A 21,041-nucleotide genomic window follows, 5' to 3' on the forward strand; every position below is an offset into this window, starting at 1 on the left:
GCATGTCAGGGGGTTGGACTGGATGGCCCTTGCGGTCACTTCCAACTCCACGATTCTATGATTCTATGATTCTACATCCATCTCTCAAAGCTATATTTGTGGACCTCTCCCTCATTTTTTTTGGAAATAACATTTTTTAAAAATCCCAAGAATGAGTCCCCAGTACCCCACTAGTGAGTGTGAGGAACAATCTGACTACATCTTTGTCATCCTTGAGGAATTTGAGGCCCTGGTGAGGTCTTTTCCCAATAGAAAGTGACCCAGAATAGAACTTCCAAATAACTTTCTATTGGGGGAAAAAGACATCCTCTAGTTCTTAGATATCCTGGAGGGGATTGTCAGAAATCCCCTTCATTCATTAATTCATTCGGGGTTCTGTCATGATGAGTTAAAGAGTTTAGATTAAGTCATTTAAGTTAGTAATTAGTTACATGGACATTGATGATATATACATACAACCTTTACTTTGTTGTATGATGTGTTGGAATGTTTGAATGCGGCATCTTAGGAGTACCAGACTGTCAAAAGCTGCTGATCCTATCTAGTAGTGAACAGCCATATATATATATATATATATATATTCTCATATATAAATATAAATCTTAGGGTGTGTTAGTATTATATGTATGTATTAAATAAAGGTATGTATCTGTAGGACTCAATTGGAAAGGCATTATGGGAAATGCCCATCTGCGGCCATGTTCTGTAATCGGATGGGTCACGTAAGCAGAACACTGGCTAGCAGGGCAAAGAATCCTTCACACCCTGAGACAGATTTATGGCTGGGAGAGGTTCCACAGATACAAGTCATCAATTAAGGCACCAATAGCTTTCCCAGGGCAGAGGATGTCTGGAGACCAAATGATGCCTGCATTTGGGTTGCTTTGATTCAACCTCTGCTGGGGGGGGGGGGGCGAATTGGAGGAACCTAGGAGGGAAAGGGAAAAAAGTGGGGGTCCGTGATCTGTTTAAATTAAGGCTTCCCCTTTGTGTGCCTCAGATTCTGCAAAGACGTGGTCCAGGGTGCTTCTACCTTAGTTCTTTACAATAAACTTTTTTGTTTTACATTAAGTTGTTGTGGATTTTTGGTCAGAGCCAATTCCAAGTCTCACAAGGATGAGAAACATGGTAAAATTGCCACCAAGACTATCTGGGGCAATGTGGGGGCAAAATAATTTTTAAAAAATGAGGTTCAGCCCCCCCCCCCCCCCCCAGTGGGACATTGCAGCTTTTTGACATCTGGAGCCATTGCCTCTACACTAAAATCTTGTTTGGCTGTTTCAATTTCCCCATTGCTGTATGGATGGCGCCATTTTGTCTACAGAAGAGTGAGCATCTGAAAAATAATTTTGCTGTTAGTCTATATAACCTTAATTTGTTAGTCATAGGGAGGAGTGAGGAGATATTTAAGCACTAAAATCTTCCCCAAATACTGGAAAAAATATTTATTTTTTGCCTTCTAACTATTAAACACAAACATGAGATATGTTTGCAATCAGACAGTTTCCATCATATGGTATAGAAACATCTTTTTTCTAAAATTAAAGTTGGAATTCACAGTATGCTGAACACTATGCACACAATGGAAAGAAAACCATCAATATTATCTCCTTCAGAAACCTACCACATTTGTAGGCTGGACAGCACTGATCAGAATCCTCCTGTAATCTTGGAACTTCACAGGGACCACAAATAACAGCTATAAAGGAAAATAATAAGCTACATGTTTTAATATCTTAATCAAAAATTGATGAGTATTCTCAGGGTCAATCAGTTCAACCTAGACTATTTAAAAGTACTAACATGGTTAGCTATTCATATCATAAACAGCTAAGCCCTCTTTTAAGGAAAAAAAAGGTATTAGCTACAGTTATAAAGCATATGTACTCAGAGGCATAAGGTCTTTGACTCAATAGAGAGGGAAGGAAAACATGCATCTTGAAAAAATCTGTGCAGTAGAAAGCTGGCTATGATCGTCTTGTATTTTGGCTCAGACCTTACAGAATTTGCATGAGATGCAGAAACAATAGTACATATATGAAGAACTTACAGAGTCTCATTACATTCCAAAAGAAAGTAAGAGGATTTCCCTCCATGTTAAAATCAAGAAGGGACACAGCAATAGGGGCCATGGAGAAATAGCATGGGTTGCCAGTTATGCCTTAATTATTAGGGGGAAAAAGACCCTTTCTTCTGTATTTGGCTTACATTTGGCAGCTGGACAGGTCTGAAGGGTGCAGTTTATGGTTCTATTCTCTAGGCATATGCAGATCTTGCAGGGTTCTTCAGAAGGTATCCATGCTTCCAAGTACTATACAAGAAGAGAACATTGCTTCAAAGACAGAAATTATCTGATATTGTATTATAAAAACTAGGCAGAACTATAGATGAAAAGAGAGAACTAATACAGAAAAAAACTTACTTATGATACTTTTGTTTCTTATAGTTACTGCAAAAAATCAGAGATGTTACATGGTTTAATATCAGAACTAACATGTTTAGCAGAAGATGCAAATAAGGTTTTAGAACACTGTTTTATTTCTCAGAATTTAAGAGCATAATTATAAAATCCAAGGAACTGTAGGGTACTAAAAGTTGGAGAAACCATATGAAAAGTGAGTCACAGAATCATAAAATCATAGAATTCTACTCAACAGACTGAAGTAAGATAATCTGAACTTGAAGAGTTTCAATATATGTAATGTAAGGCACAGAGCATGGGGAATAAGCAAGATGAACCTCAATTCCTAGCACAACAAAGCAAACATGATATAATAGGCATTATTGAAACCTGGTGGGATGAGTCTCATTGGAATATAGGAATACAGGGGTATAACCTTTTCAAGAGAAATAGGCCAAACAGAAAAGGAGGAGGAAAAGCCTTATATGCCAGGGACATTTACACCAGTGAAGAGATCCAGGACATCAATCCTGGAAGCTAGGTGGAGAGCATCTGGATAAAAATTAAAGGGGAGAGAAACAACAGGGATGTTATTGTGGAAGTCTACTACAGACCCCCAAGTCAGACTGAGGAATTGGATGATGTCTTTCTAGAACAGATCACCACACATTCAGAAAAAAGAGATGTAGTAGTGATGGGTGACTTCAACTATCCTGATATTTGCTGGAAGTCAAACTCAGCCAAATCCTTAAGGTCTAGCAAATTCCTCACTTGCCTGGAAGACAATTTCATTGTCCAAAAGGTGGAAGAGGCAACAAAGGGATCAGCTATTTTGGATCTGATCCTAACTGACAGGGATGATTTAGTTAATGGAGTGCAAGTGGTGGAATCCTTAGGTGGGAGTGACCATCTACTCCTTGAGTTTGTTATACAATGAAAAGGAGAGGCAAGGCAAAGTCAGAAACACATTCTAGACTTTAGGAGAGATGATTTTAGTAAACTTAGAGAAATACTGGATGTGATCCCATGGCCAGGAATACCAAAAGAGAAGGGAGTTCAAGAAGGATGGGAATTTCTTAAAAGGGAGATACTGAAAGCACAAGTTCAAACAGTTCCAATGAGGAAGAAATATGGGAGATGTCTCAAGAAACCAGGATGGATGACTAAGGAACTTTCAACTGAGCTAAGTTTTAAATGGAACATGTATAAGAAATGGAAAAATGGGGAAATCACCAAAGGGGAATTCAAACAAATAGCTAGCATTTATAGGGGTAAAATCAGAAAAGCTAAAGTGCAGAAAGAAGTCAGTCTTGCTAGATAGATTAAGAACAACAAAAAGGGTTTTTTTGGATATGTCCGCAGCAAACGGAAGAATGAGGATACCGTGGGGCCACTGTGTGGAGAAGACGGCAAAATCTAACAAAGGTTAGAGAAAAGGCAGAATTACTCAATGCCTTATTTGCTTCAGTCTTCTCAGAAAAGGCAAAGGGTGCTCAACCTGAGGATAATGGAGCAGAGGCCAGCATGGGGGAATTTCAGCACAGAATAAGTAAGAAGATAGTACAGGGATAGCTGGTTAACCTAAATGAATATAAGTCTCCTGCACCAGAGGAACTACATACAAGAATATTAAAAGAACTGGCTAATGTAACATTGGAGCCATTGACGATAATCTCTGAGAACTCCTGGATAACAAGAGAAATCCCAGCAGACTGGAGGAGGGCAAATGTTCTTCCCATCTTCAAAAAGGGGGAAAAGGAGGATCCCAACAATTATCATCCAGTGAGTCTGACATCAATACCAGGAAAGATTCTAAAGCAGATCATTACACATAGAGTGTGTGAACATCTAGAAGGCAATTCCATAATCACAAAAAGTCAACATGGGTTTCAGAGAAACAAGTCATGTCAGACAAATCTAATCTCTCTTTTTAAATAAAATTACCAGCTTGGTATATGAAAAGAATGCTGTGGATATAGTATATCACGATTTCAGTAAGACCTGAAATCAGGTATATCTTGATTTCACTAAGTCCTTTGACAGGTTTCCCCATGACAGTCTTGCAAACAAGCTAGTGAAATGTGGGCTAGACAAAGTGTTACATGCATTTGTAATTGGTTGACTGGCCAATGGCTCCTTTTCATCCTGGAGAGAAGTAACCAGTGGGGTGCCACAGGGTTCTGTCCTGGGCCCAGTGCTATTCAACATCTTTATCAATGACTTGGATGACAGAATTGGGGACATACTCTTCAAATTTGCAGAGGACACCAAATTAGAAGAGCAGCCAATACCCTAGAGGACAGGATCAAAGTTCAAGATGACCTGAATAGGCTAGAAAGCTGGGCCAAATCTAAAAAAAAAATAAAATGAAATTCAACACAGAGAAATGTAAGGTACTTCACTTAGGGCGGAAAAATGAAATGCACAGATGTAGGATTGGGGACACCTCACTGAACGAGACTAGATGTGAAAGAGATCTAGGAGTTCAAGTAGACCACAAGTAGAACGTGAGTCAACAGTGTGATGCGGCATTAAAAAAGCCAATGAGATTTTAGGCTGCATCAATAGAAGCATAGTGTCTAGATGAAGGGAAGTAATAGTGCCACTCTATTCTGCTCTGGTCAGGCCCCATCTGGAATATTGTGTCCAGTTCTGGGCACCACAATTCAAAAAGGACATTGAGAAACTGGAGCGTGTTCAAAGGAGGATGACTAAAATGGTGAAGGAAACCATGCCCTATGAGGAACAACCTAGGGAGCTGGGGATGTTTAGCCTGGAGAAGAGAACGTTAAGAGGTGATATGATAGCCCTGTTTAAATACTTGAAAGGATATCATATTGAGGAGTGAGCTAACTTGTTTTCTGCTGCTCCAGAGACTAGGAGCCAGAGCAATGGATGCAAGCTACACGAAACGAGATTCCACCTCAACATTAGGAGGAACTTTCTGATAGTAAGGGCTGTTCGACAGTGGAACAAACTCCCTCGGAATGTATTGGAATCTCCATCCTTGAAGGTGTTTAAGCAGAGGCTGGATGGCCATCTGTCGGGAATAGTTTGATTGAGATTTCATGCATGGGAGGGGGGTTGGACTGGATGGCCCTTGCAGTCTCTTCCAACTGTATGATTCTATGATTCTCTCTCTCTCTCTCTGTTTCTCTCTCTCTCTGTGTGTGTCTCTCTGGCTTTACTTTGCGAATGAAGATTTAGGAAGGACTCATCCTGCGCTTTCTACAAGAGCGTTGATGACTAAAAAGGCCAATCTGAGATAAACAAGTCCAGTTGCAGAAAGCACAGCAGAGAGTCTTCTTGGGTGATGTTTCCAGGTTGTGGTTCTTTCTGCGTTGTCGTTTCTCTTCAAGACTCGTTCGACATGAGGTTTCAAAAAAGGCTGCAGCATCATGGATAGTGCGTCTCCATGCCTCCCAATGCGAGGCCAGGGCGGACCATTGTTGGTGATCAATTTGGCCGAGCCTGAGCTAGCATAAGTGAGAAGTTTGTTGTCACTGCTTGACCAACTGCTCAGTCACTGCTCCTTTGGTCACCCTGGGAGTAACAACTAAGCAGCCAGTTGAACAGAGACTGAGAAGCCTCTTGTTCATGCTGGCCTTTGTCACAAGGCAATATGGGTGAGAGGTTTCTTATTTGCTGCTCAACTGGTTCATTATCTGCTGCTCCCTTTGCACTCAGTCACCCTGGAAGCAGCAATATACAGTCGATCAAGCAGCAACTGAGAAGTCTCTTGCCTGTGCTGGCCTTGTGCAAAGAGAGAAGCTTCTCCCCGGTGAAGAAAGACTAGCATTTATTCTTGACTGGGAAGGGGCGTGGCACAGCTAGCCTCCCATTTTTCTTCCCAACAAGAAAGGACTCTCAGGGCCCATTCCCACTTACCTGTAGATTTGGTTCCTGAACCGAATCCTGAAACCGGTTCAGCAAACAAAGTGGTTTTCACTATGTTTGTGCCGGTTTCAGGATTCCTTTCAGGAGTCAAAATGACTGTTTTGACAGGCTTCTTTTGACATGGCAGGAGAGGCTTCCCCAGCTTCTCCTGCCATGCCTCCCTCCCTCCCTCCCTCCCTCCCTCCCTCCTTTCTCTCCTCCTCCTTTCCTCCTTCCTTCCTTCTTACCTCCTTCCTGGGGCCCCGGTGGTGGCGATGGTAGCGGCAACAGTGGCAGAGAAGGCTACGATCTGGGACTCATTGGATGTGCCTCCGTCCGGTGTGCCTTAATTCTCCAGTGATGTCTAGGACAGAGGAACGTCAAAAGTCCCCCAGGTGGCAGCCTTCCCTGCTGCTGCCACCACCGCTGCTGTCCTCCAGGCTGCCGGAGCCTCCCTGAGCTTGGGATTCTGGGAGGCTCTGGCAGCCCAGAGGACAGCAGCGGTGGCAGCGGCAACAGCAGCAGCAGTGGTGGGGAAGGCTGCCAGCCAGTGGACTTTCGACGTGCCTCTGTCCTGGACCTCATTGAAAGACTAAGGCACACCGGACGGAGGCACGTCCAATGAGCCCTGGCCGGCATCCTTCTCCGCTGCTGTCACTGCCGCCACCGCCACCGCTGAGGCCCCCAGGAAGGAGGGAGGGAGGCATGGCGGAGAGGGGCTGCCAGGGTGGATTTGAATCTGCCCTGGGTTCCCACTGAGCTGAATCAATTTATTGTCAAATAAATCGATTCAGCCCAAAAAGAAGCTGGAAAACCCAGCTCCTTTTTAGCATGAGTTAAATGGGGGAAAACCATGCCCCCCCCCCTTTGGGAATCGATTCCAAATCGATTCCCAAGTGGGCACCATGGTGGTTTAAATCGGATTGTGATTCGACACGATCTGATTTAAACAATAGTGGGAAGGGGCCCTCAGTCTGAGAGAGGCAAAGGACTCTTTGGAAGAATTGACCGCAGATACTCCTCTTCTCCTTCCCCAGAGATGTGCCTTCCACAAAAAGTTTCAAGTTGTTCCCTACATACAGAAATATTCTTTCTTCTGCTAGCTCTTCTCTTGGCCTGATTGACTAAAGAAAGCAGGAGCAGCAGTGCAGCTCCAGCCTTCCAGCCAAGTCCTAGTAAAGCTCACAAAGTTTAAGTAGGGTTTCAACTCCCCCACTGCCATGTGCTATAACTCCTCATACCCACCATGGTCCTAAAGGCTACTGATTCTCCTTATCTTTCTTGCACATGAATACTTTGACTGAAGGTGCCCTGTTGCCCTGTTTTTCCTCACTGCCCCCTATACCCCACCTTTCCCCTCACCTCCCTATGCCTGAATATTTCCACTGTCTCAAGGGGGTGGTACTGCCCACTTTGGGAATGACTGCTCTGGACCATTTTAACTGAACAGAAATAACAAATAAGACAAAATGCAGGCCTGTGATGCCAACATAGTCACTTCTTGACTCGTATATAATTTTTAACATCTTTGCCTGTTGAAACAATCTGATGAAGCTTGAAAAACTTCCTTGATGTTTTTTTCTGCATATTGGTTGGCCAATAAAGGTATCATACTTTTGTGGATTTGGGGTTTTGTTATATTTTAATGGAAAAGGAAAGTTCATAATGTAGGCATTACTTATTTTTACTTGCAAGTGGTGTCATGCTTAATATCTTAATATATAATGGTTTCCTGGTAGTATGTTTGACACCGCCCAAGACTGATTAATAAAGTGTATTTTATATCAGCTGAGGGTTAAAAAATCTGCAGCCACTGACAAAGAAAGACATGTTAAATCATTTGATCATGCTCTTAGAGGTGAATACAGCAAATTAAATGATGTTGAAGGTATGATGATACTATCTGAGAAATCAAGGAAGAATTACTTTGTGTAGATCATGTCATATGTACAGTTCAGTTCACTGATAAAATGGAATATACACTATGTACTGCTGTTGGAAGTAGTCTGCATATTTTTCCCTCTGAAACTTAACTTTACTTTCCTCCATTTCACTTCTCTTAAATAAACAAGCTACTCAAATTTTCATACTGTTAAAATAGCTCTTAAATTTCATTTTATGTTTTAACTCTCAAATTTGTAACACAATACACTTAAAAACAGTGATATTTAAATTTAATAATCTAACTTTGTAAAGATTCTTTGTTTAGCTTTTTTGTTGAATGAACAAGTGCAGCAAGTCCTTTAATTTCCAGAGTAAGGAATTCTCTATATGTGAGAATTCTCCTCAGCTTTGCACATGGTTCTGTAGAAGCAAAGGTCCCAAGAATTCATTTCATGCCCCAATCTTAATACATCTCTGCATTTGATACAAAAGTAAATGAAATTTGGAATGAAAGGTAGAAAATAGCAGGGACAGGGAACATCTTCCACTGTAATTAACTACCTTGGGCTCATGTCAGTCTTTAACTCTCATGTGGTTTTTGCCTTTGCTTTTAATTTGTTTCACAGCCTATTTTATCCAGTACAAAATTAGTGACTCTGAAGATAACTGGACATCTACCTTGTGGTGGCTTCCATCTTCACTGACACATTGAGTGCAGACCTCTTCATGAACACAGCTGCCATTTAAGCTGACTTGCCCATTTGAACAGAAACAGCCTTCCATGGGATAATCCATACAGATATCAATGTTGGTACCATTCTCACAGCGCTTTGTGCAGTCTTTTTGACAGTGGTTATAGACCAAGGAGGGTGGACATTTCAGAGCTGTTAAAAACACATGGTACAATAAGAAAATAAATGGAATCATAAGTAAAGAAAAGACTTAAATATTTTGTTCAGAAAGTGTACAAGAGATTATCAGGATAATAAACAATGGTTGGCATTTTGTATTGCAATTATAGCTTCATAACCTATAATTGCAAATATGTAACTCCTCCCTCTTCAGTAATACTATGTAGGGTTAGAATCATTGAATCATAAGATCTATGACCTCATGGGCCATTATGTCCAATCTGCTGCCATGCAGGAATACACAATCAAAGCACCCCTGACAAATGACCATCCAACCTCTTTATATAAACCTCCAAAGATGGAGACTACACCACACTCTGAGGGAGTGTGTTCCACTGTTGAACAGCTCTTGCTGTTAGGAAATTCTTCTTAATGTTTACTGCTTGATCATGGCACTATTGCCAAAATCACAAATGTCCTCGGACTCACTTTAACAGCAAGCAGCCAAACTGAGTGAAGGGGGTCTGTTCAGCAGGGGATTGGAGTGCAGAAGAATGATATTTCCAACCCTATCTCACCAACAAGCAAGGCTGCAGTGATGAGAAGCAGGACTTATGTCACAATCCCTCATCACAATCTTGCCCACTGGTGGGAGGGGCAAGAAATGTCACTTCCACTCCTCACAGTCTCATTGTCAGCTGAATAGACCTCCTTTGCTCGATGCAGCTGCTTACTGTAAAGGAGGGTCTGGGATGTGTATGTCAGGCTAGGAGACATTACTTATGTATACATTTGTAACTAAGCAGGCAATGTAGCATATTAGTGAACAAAGCCATAATCCATTCTTGGTCATCCATAATCCATCCATGAACTGGGGTGAGAAAAATAAAAGAAATACTGAGAAATTCCAAGAATAGCATTGCAGATGTTGGTGGGGCTGAAAGTTAAAACACAAACAAGAGTGCATTTTTACAATTTTTATTTTTACTGAAAACATCTTAAAACAGAAATTAAAAAATAACAGCTATTGGGTTTATAAATTAAATAGTTGACACGTAGATGTTATAAATGTACTTTAAAGATTCTGCTAAGGTCCAGCTGTTCAGGAGAATTTTAAAGGCGCTGTCATAAGATCTAACTGTATTATCAGTAAATCATTCCCAAATTTCTGATGATGTAAGAGGACTGCCCAAAGTTCATCCTTGTGCAAATAAATGGAGCCATTTTTCAACAAACTTTATTTCACTGGTTTCTCATTTGACAATCTTATATTCTTGAACAGTGGCAAGTCAAAAACTCTTTGGAACCATGTGTGAATGTTCACATTGTTTGCATATTTCCAATTTTGGGTGATTTGTTTATGCACAAGTAAAAGTTGTACAAATAAATATTTCTTTTTTTTAAAAAAAGATTAAAATTCTCCTGAGATTACAAGTACATAGAAAAGCAAACAAAGTGGTTCAGAATAACTAGATAAGGAAAAATACAAATGTGATACTATTCATAGAACCATAGGAGATTATCACATGGAGGCTTACTGTCCTTAAAACATGGCTAGATCGTCCCTAAAGCATGAGGGTCTTGGCTCCCGTGGTGAAATTGTCATGGAGGCGTCCTGTCATTAAAGCCTTTGTGGAGCCGCCATTTCTCTGCATAAAGAAAGATCCCTTTCTTCATCTCATCATATATCATGTCCATTCAATACCCTGGTTTCTTTATTTATAGATACCTATTTGAAAACACTTATTTTTTCTGAATTTGACAACTCTTTTGGTAATACCTCTTGTGATACTGCACTTAGACTCAAAGACTTTGGTTCAAGAAAGACAGTCCCAAATGAGCGTGCCACCACCGCTGATACTAGGGTTCGGGAGCACATTAACCACATGATCCTGAACCCTAGCGTGTAATGGTGCCAGTGGCCTCATGGCAGTGTCCCATCCACACAAGTGCTTCCATCTTGATGCAAGGGATGCACAGTGTATACATTACCAGTATGCTAATGATGCACTCATGACGTGTGCCGGGCGCCATAAAAATAATTGTTTTTTTGGGGGGGTTCTCTTTATTCCGGAGGGACGCCACGCGATTTGGCTGCTGCGGCATCCCTCCGGAGTTAAAACGGATGCCTCCAGCCCACCATTTTCAGTGGTCTGGCTTGGGCCGTGGAACATGCTCTCTCAGAGCGTGGTGGAGTCTCTTTCTTAAACAGAGGCTTTCAGGGTGCTTTGTTTGTGTATTCCTACATGGCAGGGTTGGACTAAATGTCCCTTGTGGTCATATCCAACTCTATGATACTATGAAATAATGTATGTATTCTGTCTCTTTTCTAATATATATATATATCCTCTGTTATGCAGCTACACATATCAAACCATCACCTTTTTTTTTCCTTTTGCCAAAGTGAAATAGAGTTCAGTTTTTTGAGGGCTGTGCAAAACACTGGAGAAAATGTTGTTATTATAGGCCAGTATTGAAAATGCTCCATGAGGAATACTCTGAGAAAAGAGAGAGCGCAAGAGCAATTTGCCTGCCATTTCCTGGATTTAGTGCAAGATCCAGTTTTTCTATCACAGCATCCAAGAGTCTGGCGTTTTAATAATGTCTCTGAATTTTTAAAATACTCAGCTTGTGACATAGCACTCTTGAGCATCCTGGAAACTCCCTAGTTTAACAACATAAAGTAGTCTTTTGTGTATAAACATGAGATCTTTTTTCCCTCCTTTTTCTTGTGAGCAGGTGCATGACTTACAGTGGCCAGAAATAACACTGTTAGACATTGTGCAGAATGCATTACTTCTGTCCATAGATAGCATTGCTTAATAACTGTAATCTTACTAATAAAAACCTACATATAGATTTCAAGAATGTATGTATCTAGGTCTGATTTTAAAATTTAGTTCATGTTGCTCAAAGTGATTTTGAGGGGAAATAGTGTTGTTTTTGCTTCCACATTATTTGCATATTCAGGGGCAAGTCTTGGTCTGTATGAAATAACACACCATCACACATGAATGTGTGCCCAGGGGTGTTACTGAGAGGTGCAGGGGATGCAGACTGCAGCAGGTAAAACCTCAGAGGTTGGTGAACACCCAATGGACCCTGCTAGCCAGTCAGGATGCCTCTGGCACATGTCCACTACAGCTGCTGGTAATGGTGGAATGCTGCTCCTGCTGCTACTGTCCAGTAGCCAGTTCATTGACTGGCAGTCCTTACTTCCGCCATGCAAGCTCTTGGGAAGAAGGAGCCAACAATCCACCACGAACAGACAGACCACTGGTGCTGCACTCCTTCTCCACAAACTTACTGCATAGTAAGTTGTGCAGTGGTCTTAAGACCAATGAGAAGAAGTCTTCACTTCTTAAGATCATTAAGAAGAGGTAGTGGAAGATAACTGTTAGACAATGGTAGGAAATTCTGTTGTGTCAGTTGGAATTTCAGTTAGGGTTTAGACTCCAAAGAGTGAGGTTTCTGCCAAATCCAGAGAAGGACATAGGTTTTAGAAGTTCCAGAAGGGAACTGTGGTTAAGATCTAGAGTGAGGGACTTTTAACCAATTAGTTACTCCAAGTGAAGGAGTTAAAATAGTTATCCTGAGTGGCAATACTATTATCTTGTAGGCTAGGAATATATGCAGGCGATGACAGTGAGAGTGTCCTTGAGAATTAGTAACATTGATATTCTGTGGAGTGTTGAAGATTTGTAACAAAGGGGCTCTCCAAACTGCCCCAGAGGGACGGGCTAGAGGAGCCCAGTTTCCCTCCGGAGGGATGCCACAGCAGCCAAACTGCATGGCATCCCTCCAGACCAAAAGAACCCAGAAAAACTGGGTTCTTTTTGGCACATGGGGATGATGTCATCAGTGTGCCATTAGCACACTGATGCGTCCATGATGCAAATGTGGTGCCCAGAGATGTGGATGTGGTATCGCGCTTGCGTCGTGCACACACACCACATATGGATGGTGCCACGTAAAGATAATGCTGTGGGATCCCACTGGTCACTACTTTCCAGGATGAAAAGGAGCCATTGTTGAACACCCTTTGGGTTTGGTCAGTCAACCAATTACAAATCCACATAACAGTTACTTTGTCTTCCATTGGCAAGTGAAAATATTTTTATGTTGTCAGGTTTTTACACAGTGACTGCAGTGGGGTTTTAACAGCAGAGCTGTTGTTTGTATATATATATTAAATGAATAAACACAATGTTTGAACTCCATTAATTGTTTAATTGTTTGTTAAAGCTTATATTTATGCATCAATGCTTTTCTATTGTTTTTAATTTGTATAGTTTTATATATATTTTTTGCTGCTTTGAATCCCATTATCATGGGAAAGGTGGGATATAAATTAATTAATTAATTAATTAATATGAACAAAGCAACAACTGTTTTCATTCCCTGAAAACAACGATAACTTTTGCCCTTGGAATATAATGCACCATTATATATTATAACAGGGCAACTCTAGGTTTGTTTTCCAGGTAAATTATCTAAAATAGTTACTTTCCCAGTGAGAAAAGGAATAAATATGATAGATATTCCTAAAATTATGATTGTGCTGGATAGAATGATGGAAATATTTATCTCACCTTCAGCATGCCATAATAAATTGAGAAGGTTCATTGGAGGGAGTGGAAGATGTGAGATTGACTACCACAATGACATTCACAAGTTTAAACATCATTGTGCATTTAATGAAGCAGCATGGCAGTTAAACAATAGGTTTACAGATAGCTATTTGGTAGGATTGTTGAAAAGTTCAGAAGAGCATTGTTCTGAATATCACATACAGATATAGATGACAGGGAAATACTGTTTCCTTATTTATTTGCTTATGTATTTGCAGAAGCATTTGCATGGTTACTAGTAGAAATACTGTTCTGAACTAATTAACTGTGCATTGATCTAGTAAAGCTATTTATAACTGATCCTACACCATTGGCTCTCCATCGACAGCGGTGGCACAGAAGCAGTCAGGACTGGGTGAGGCTCCTTTCCGTCCCCTCCTTCCACCTGACATAACTGAAGTGGAGGCCAAGAGCGAGGCTTCATAACCACCCCTACACCATCAGTTCTCAATTAACAGCAGTGGTGCAGAAGAGGCCAAGTATAATATCTCAAAAAGAAGAGCCCTCCCTCCATGCTAACTGTCATCATCAGGCCTGGAAAGGAGTGAAAAAGACAGGCCCAACTCCATCAGGCCTAGCTGTGACTTACTGTGACTTATGTTGCTCTGTTTTATCTTATCTTATCTTATCTTATTGTATTTTATTGTATTGTATTTGCTATGCATTTTTATTGCTGCAACCCACCCGGATTCCTTGTGATTGGGCAGGGTATAAATTTATTATTATTATTATTATTATTATTATTATTATTATTATTACTATTACTATTACTATTATTATTATTTCTTAAAAGTGATATAAACTGTAATAGAATTTAGTTGCTACTTTTACTATCACTTTGATTCAAAATATTTTAAAAAAACTATTAGAAGCCAAATAGAGAATGGTTTGAATTATTAAATTTTAGAGTATAATGTACACATGTTAGTGATTTGTGTTGACAGTGATGAAAAAACTGGTCTCTCAGCTCATTTACCCAGGATTTAGATATATTTATGCAATATATGCAATAAGATATCTGAGATAGAACAAGGAATTAACAGGATTACTAGATTGTATTCCTGTAAAAAGCAGTTAAATCCTTACCACAAAATTCTGAAGATCTCCAGTCTACACAGATTCCTTGTGTTCTGCAGAGGTGGGCATAGGATGATACAATCTCACATACTTCATCTCCATAGCAATTGTTTTCTTCACATGCAGCATAAAACATGTTTGGAGGAATAATTTGATGACATTCATAAAACGTGGAGGACAACATAATGCTGCACTTGGTAGAGGCATGCTCAATGCAAGTATCAGCTCTGTTCACATTACAGAATTTCCCCGGTTGTTTAATGGTCCATTCTTGGATGAAAGTGTTGCTGTCAGATGTAACAGAGCCATCTTTTAATACCATGTCATTGGCAATGTTTTGATCACAAACCCCTGGAGAAAGAATCAGAAAACAAACTAAAAACTATGTACTGTCAACCCTCCACATTTGCAGCGTTATAGTAAAAGCAATAGCAAGTACATTTCTATAACGCATATCAGTGCACTTAAGCACCCCCTAAGTAGTTTACAATGTATAAGCTACTTGCCCCCATCAAGCTGGGTACTCATTTTAGTGACCTCGGAAGGATGCCAGGCTGAGTTGACCCTTAGCCTGTGGCTGGTACTGAACTCACAACCTTGTGGTTTGTAAGTGAGTGGCTGCAGTACAGGCATTTAACCAGGGCTTCTAAGGTTTGACTTTTGCAGATTTGATTATATGCAGTTTTGATCAACGTGTTTTCTCTAACAGTCTCTAGGTTCTCCAGCAGAAGTCTGCTGGACATTGACCATAGAGTTGTGCTGGAGAATCTAGAAGTTCCTTGAGAAAACACTTCTCCGGACATTTGTAGTTCTTCCAGCATGATTCTATGATCAACTTCAGGCAGAGTTGCACTGGAGGACCTGGAGATTCCTAGAGAGATGTTTTCTTAGGTAAAAAGAATAGTGTTTATTTGCAGTTTTTGCACATTCACAGGCATTCTTCAACGAATGTGAAGGGATCACTGTACATCAAATCATGCTTAGAGTTGCAGAATGAAAAAGAAAGCAAATTGAAAATATTTGCTAATCTTATCAAAACCATTTTATCACATTTTCAAAATATCTATAGGTATATCACCAAAGTAGAACCCTCCAAATCTGGTTCAAATTTCACTTTGTATGTTTAAAGTTCTCTGGCTCCTGACTGATGCTTGTCAACTGATGCTTGTCAACTGAGCTCTTGTAAAGCAGAACTCAATGGAAATTTGGGTAAATTGTTTCAGTTTAAAATTTACCCAAATTTCCATTGAGTTCTGAAACAATATACCCAAATTTCCATTGAGTTCTGCTTTACAGGAGCTCAGTTGACAATTCTAATCAGGACAGAGCACCTGGGTAGTTACTGTCATACACCAAGTACAGTTTTATTTTTATTTTATTTATATTCTACCTTTATCCATGTTTTAAGAACACAATGCAATTTTTAAAACTCTTAATACAAAAGTTGACACACAATTAAACAAAATTTGTATTTAAATAGCATTAAAAGCAAGTTTTAAAGGAGCATTAAAAGATGTTTAAAACATAAACTACAAACATGACATTTCCCATTAAAAGCTTTATCTGCCACAATTCTAATACATTAAAAACATTCCTTAAATGAAAATGTCTTTACCTGCCACTGGAAACACATCAGGAAGGGGTAAATCAAACCTCCCAGGGAAGGGAATTCCATAACTTGGGGACAGCCATTGGGAAGCTTCTCTCTTATGTTCTCAGTAGACATGCCTGGGGCAGTGGTGGACTGAGAGAAACCCTTCCCCTGCAGATCTTAAGACCATGGGCAGGCTCATATAGGGAGATATTACAACCTGGCTGCAGCATTTTGGAGCTGCTAAAGTTCCTTAAAGTAAAAGAGTGCCAACATAGTGTAGTAGTTTGAATGTTGGACTCTAATTCTGGAAATCAGGGTTTGATTTCCCGCTTGAGCATAAAAACCCATTCTGTGACCTTAGGTAAGTCACACTCTCTCATGTGCAAAGAATGACAATGGCAACCCCCTCTGAAGAAACTTGTCAAGAAAACCCTATGATAAGGTCACCTTAGGGTTTCCATAAGTCAAAAATTACTTAAATCTTAAGGAAGACCAGTTTTAGCTGTGCAAATGCGCTCCTGGCCACCACTAAAATCTGGGCATTCAGATTCACATCTGAGGTAAAGACTATGTTCAAGTTGCAAAGCTGAGACTCCAGGGGGAGTGTAACCACTGTCGAGGGTTAAAGTCAGCACACTGGGAAATGCTTGGATGTGTGTGTGTCTGACCATGAGCATCTAGCACTGGGAAGGAGAAGGCTGATCAAGCACAGCTGATGCTCATAGGCTCAAGGACACTTTGGTGCCTGTGTGCACCTATGCCTAGATGATGAAACATCTGTCTGTATTGCACAGTGGAACATTTTACACGGTGGGACAGGAAGTGACTGAGTTTGGGAGACCGCATGGTCTGAAGGCTATATAAACTCAGGAGCTTCCAGTGATTACTTGTGGGTTTGAGTAGGAGCTGGTATTCGTGTAATCTGTATTATAGCATTGGTGATTTGGATAGCACTCTGTAAATAAAGATAGCACTTCGGGAGACTTGGCTTGTCTGGTCGTTAATCAGCTGAAGCCTGGCATCAGTTGCTGAGAGTCCCCAGAGATTCCTGCATTCCTTCAGTTCCTGGAAGACATCCAGTTGCTGTTATCTCTACTGAGGGCTGTGAACCACGTTTCTGAATTTGCCAGTTATACTCTGCTATATGCCAGCATTGGTTATATGGCTCAGATGAGTTGCTGACAAACACATCCAACACAGGCTGAGTCTCTGTTTCCTGATCTGATTTTCAACTGACTTATAGCACCTTTGTCTTGTTTGGACTAAGTTTCAATTTGTTTGTACTCATCTAGACTATTATTGACAGCAGATTCTGGTCTAGTACAAAGACAGCTTCTGTGGAATTGGACGGAAAGCTAAAATAGGGTTAGTGTCCAGGAATGCTGCCAACACACACTCACATGGCTGATAAGAGCCTGCTCAGCCAAAGGTAAACATGCCAAGCTGCCAAGAAGCAGTTCCTCCAGCAACAATGCCAAATGAAGTCTGAAGATAGTAAGCCACAAGCCAGCCCAAAGTTCGGGATTATAGAGAGCAATACTACCAGTCCAGTCTGAGGTCAAAAATACCAGAGGGTTGGTCAGCAAGTCTGGTCCAAGGTCAAGGATTCAAAGGCAGTCAAAGGTCTAGGAGGCTGTGTGGAACGGCCGCCGCCATTTTCTAAGCGCAGAGTGCATACTAGGGTTGGGGGGGCGCAGAAGCCCCGCCGCTTCCTAACCCTAGTATGTGCTCAGCACGTACTAGAGTGCCCGTTTGTAAAGGGCTTTAGTATTACAAAGTAAAGCTCTTCTCATGATTTCCCCTGCATATTAGTTGAACAAATAGGGTGATAGTATGCATCCTTACCTGACCCCTTTGCTAATTGGAAACCACTCTGTTTCTCTGAATTCTATTCTAACAGTAGCCTCTTATCCTAAGTACAGATTTCTCATCAGGACTATTAGATGTAGTGGCACTCCCATGATTTCATAGGTTTTTGTAATCACACTTATTACCTTTCCATATAAAAGGAATGCAAGTATTAAGCTACCAGAAACTTGCTAAATTAATTTATCACTTCAAATTTTAATAATTTTAACATACCACAAAGACCATATGTTTTTGAGGCAAAACTTTTTGGACCTAGTTGGAAAGTAAACTCATTGTTGCTTGGAGTGAAGGAGATGATATGCCTCAGATGAGAGAACCGGATTTCATGCATTATTGCTCCATAGATATTAACTTCAATGTTACCGTTGGCATAAGGAACAGTAACCATTTTGCCATTCACAGCAACCTGTTGGGAAAAGATGAGAACAGTTTATGGTCAGCAGAGACATAAGAGCAGCAGCTATGATCATAAACACTGACACAATTGCAATCTGAAGACTTATTTTAATGAGGCCATGTCCTTCATGCATGGCTTGTCAATGTCTAAGAAGTGGGTGCTAGAAACATAATGCTGAAAAAGATGCATCTTGGTCTGATCCAACAGAACACTTCCTATGCCCTTAAGACAGTATAGCCAATTCTTACATTTGACATTTCCAATATGTCCTAGCTACTGAGAATTATACCTGCACTTATCTGCATAACTTTGTTCAGGGATCCTAGGCTTTTGTTTTTATTTTGGTCTCATTCTTCTCTTCATTTACCTACTACACTAGTTTCATTATAATAGTTTACCATCATGGTGCTGGAAAGCTGCACTGCTAAATCCTTGTGCGTGATCTGAATGGCATTCATGCAGCTGAGTTTTGGAGCTGAACTGCAGAGTTCATTCTGAAGAACCACTTGAATATCATTTTCTTTGTCTTCAAACAATATGTAGGAACAGTTGCCTGTTAGTCTGAAATCCAGTCCATCGAAGGTGATGATATGTCTACTTGAGCTTCCCATGCACGAGCCTGTAAAACAGTAATTAAATATGTGTGTGTGAGTATTATTAGAGGACCTAACTGTTTTCTTACATGTATTTTCTTGCTTTTAGGAGTAAACAGACAAGATGGAAAACAGAGCAGTGGAACCCAGTAGTGGTCACAGAGTATGCGTAGTGTGTAGGGATCCTTGGGCTTTGCAGGGTCCACCCAAAGGTGGTTATAAATATGGAAAAAGGGGGCCGAAACTCTTCCAAGAAGAACTTCCTCCAGTGTAATGCAGTCCACTCTCTGTATCCATGGACTTGCCATCTGCACATTCAAGCATCCACTGATGGCAAGCCTGCAGTGAGGTGGTGGTGGAGGAGGAAGAAGAGGCGGAGGAAGTGGGAGGAAGAGGAAGCAGCAGCGGAGGAGGTTGGAGGAAGAGGAGAGAGGAGTGGAAGGAAGATGAGGACAAAGAAGAGGAGGGAGGAAGAGGAGGAGGAGGAGGAAGTGATGGTGGAGCAGGAAGCAGAAAGAAGAGGAGGAGGAGGAGGAGAAAGAAGCAGGAGGAAGAGGAAGTGTCAGAGGCAGAGGAAGTGGGAGGAGGAGGAAGCAGCAGTGGAGGGGGAAGGTGTCTGCCTGCCGCCCACATGCCAGTAACCGGTGAGAGCTAGAAGGTAGGGAGGGAATACGAGACCAGTTGTTCCCAATGGTGGTGTGGCCACCATCAGAGACACTGCAGACCTGACCATCCATGGGTGTTGGTATCCACAAGGTGTGTGTGTGTGTGTCCAGACTGGATCCTCCACAGATACTGAGGGCCGACTGTATTAGTAGCAATGCTGGCATGCTCTCTCATATATGCTGCAACACAGTATTACCTCCTTTGCTCTTCTCTTCTCCTGCTAGGTTTCTCCACTGTTCAGCTTTCTCTCAAGCAGAAGGCTGGGTGGTGGTAGTGGAGGAGGAGGAGGATAGGCAAACGCATGTTCCTCAAGGCTCCTCCACTGCCTGGCTTTCTCCTGAGGAGAGGGCCAGACAGAGGAGGAGAAGAATGGTATTAGTTCTAATTAATATAATATAATTAGTGTTTAATTAAAACCTATTTATCTCCAAAGAAGTTATCCTATTGTAATTTTGGCTCTTATCTACTGCCAAGTTGTGCGGGTCTGCCCTAATTAATCAGCCTAGGGAGTTTGGGGGAGAGTGCCTTCCCCCACCAGGCAATTCAAAATGTCTCTCAACCCATTTTGAAAATCCCTCAAAAAGATCAAATTCCTCTCCTCTGAAAGGTGAACCCCATCTGACAACTCTGGGCGTCTAAACAAGATTAAAGGGTGGTTAAATATAAAGCTAGATATCCTTAATAGATAATTTCGTATTTCTCTATTAATTTTTTTTTCTGTTGTGTGACCCTCTCTTCTATTCGATAAAGCTATATATTTTCTGTTTGGCGTTTCAGATATTTTTCTCTTTTATCCTCCCTCTGATTTACAATTAATAAAGTTATCATTTTTGATTTCAGATCTACAGGTGATTTATTGTTCTAAATTGGCAAAGAGCTAAATAATCAAAAATGAAAATACTTTCATGGAATGTAAAGGGGTTGAATTCACCACAAAAAAATAAAAGTGTATTCTGATATCTAGAAAAAAATTACTCACACATAATTTGTTTGCAGGAATCACATATAAAAACTAAAGATGTAAGGTTGCTCAAAAGAGAAAAATTAGGAAAAGAACATATATTTCCTCCATAGACAAAAGTAAAAGGGGAATAATAATCTATGTGAAGAATCATATTGAATCGAAACAGATTTTTAGCGACAAGAATGGTCGGTACTTAGGAGTAGAAATACAATGGAGTGGGAAAACCTTTCTGATAGTA

General features: G+C 40.8%; 1 protein-coding gene across 1 annotated transcript in view; it reads right to left on the reverse strand.

Annotated features, from left to right (window-relative positions):
* Positions 1-21,041, reverse strand: part of VWF (von Willebrand factor) — a 248,454-nt gene that overhangs the window by 88,419 nt on the left and 138,994 nt on the right. Inside the window, exons 34-39 of the mRNA XM_089527208.1 lie at positions 18,979-19,199; positions 18,397-18,589; positions 14,730-15,071; positions 8,840-9,045; positions 2,209-2,311; positions 1,625-1,699 (exon numbers count right to left, since the gene is read on the reverse strand). Of these exons, the coding sequence (XP_089383334.1) occupies positions 1,625-1,699; positions 2,209-2,311; positions 8,840-9,045; positions 14,730-15,071; positions 18,397-18,589; positions 18,979-19,199 (1,140 nt within the window). The remainder of the gene's footprint in view (positions 1-1,624; positions 1,700-2,208; positions 2,312-8,839; positions 9,046-14,729; positions 15,072-18,396; positions 18,590-18,978; positions 19,200-21,041) is intronic.

Source organism: Sceloporus occidentalis, unplaced genomic scaffold (assembly GCF_023333645.1).
Source record: "Sceloporus occidentalis isolate IW3139 unplaced genomic scaffold, rSceOcc1.0.p SCAF_5, whole genome shotgun sequence".
In the NCBI taxonomy this organism is placed as follows: domain Eukaryota; kingdom Metazoa; phylum Chordata; class Lepidosauria; order Squamata; family Phrynosomatidae; genus Sceloporus; species Sceloporus occidentalis.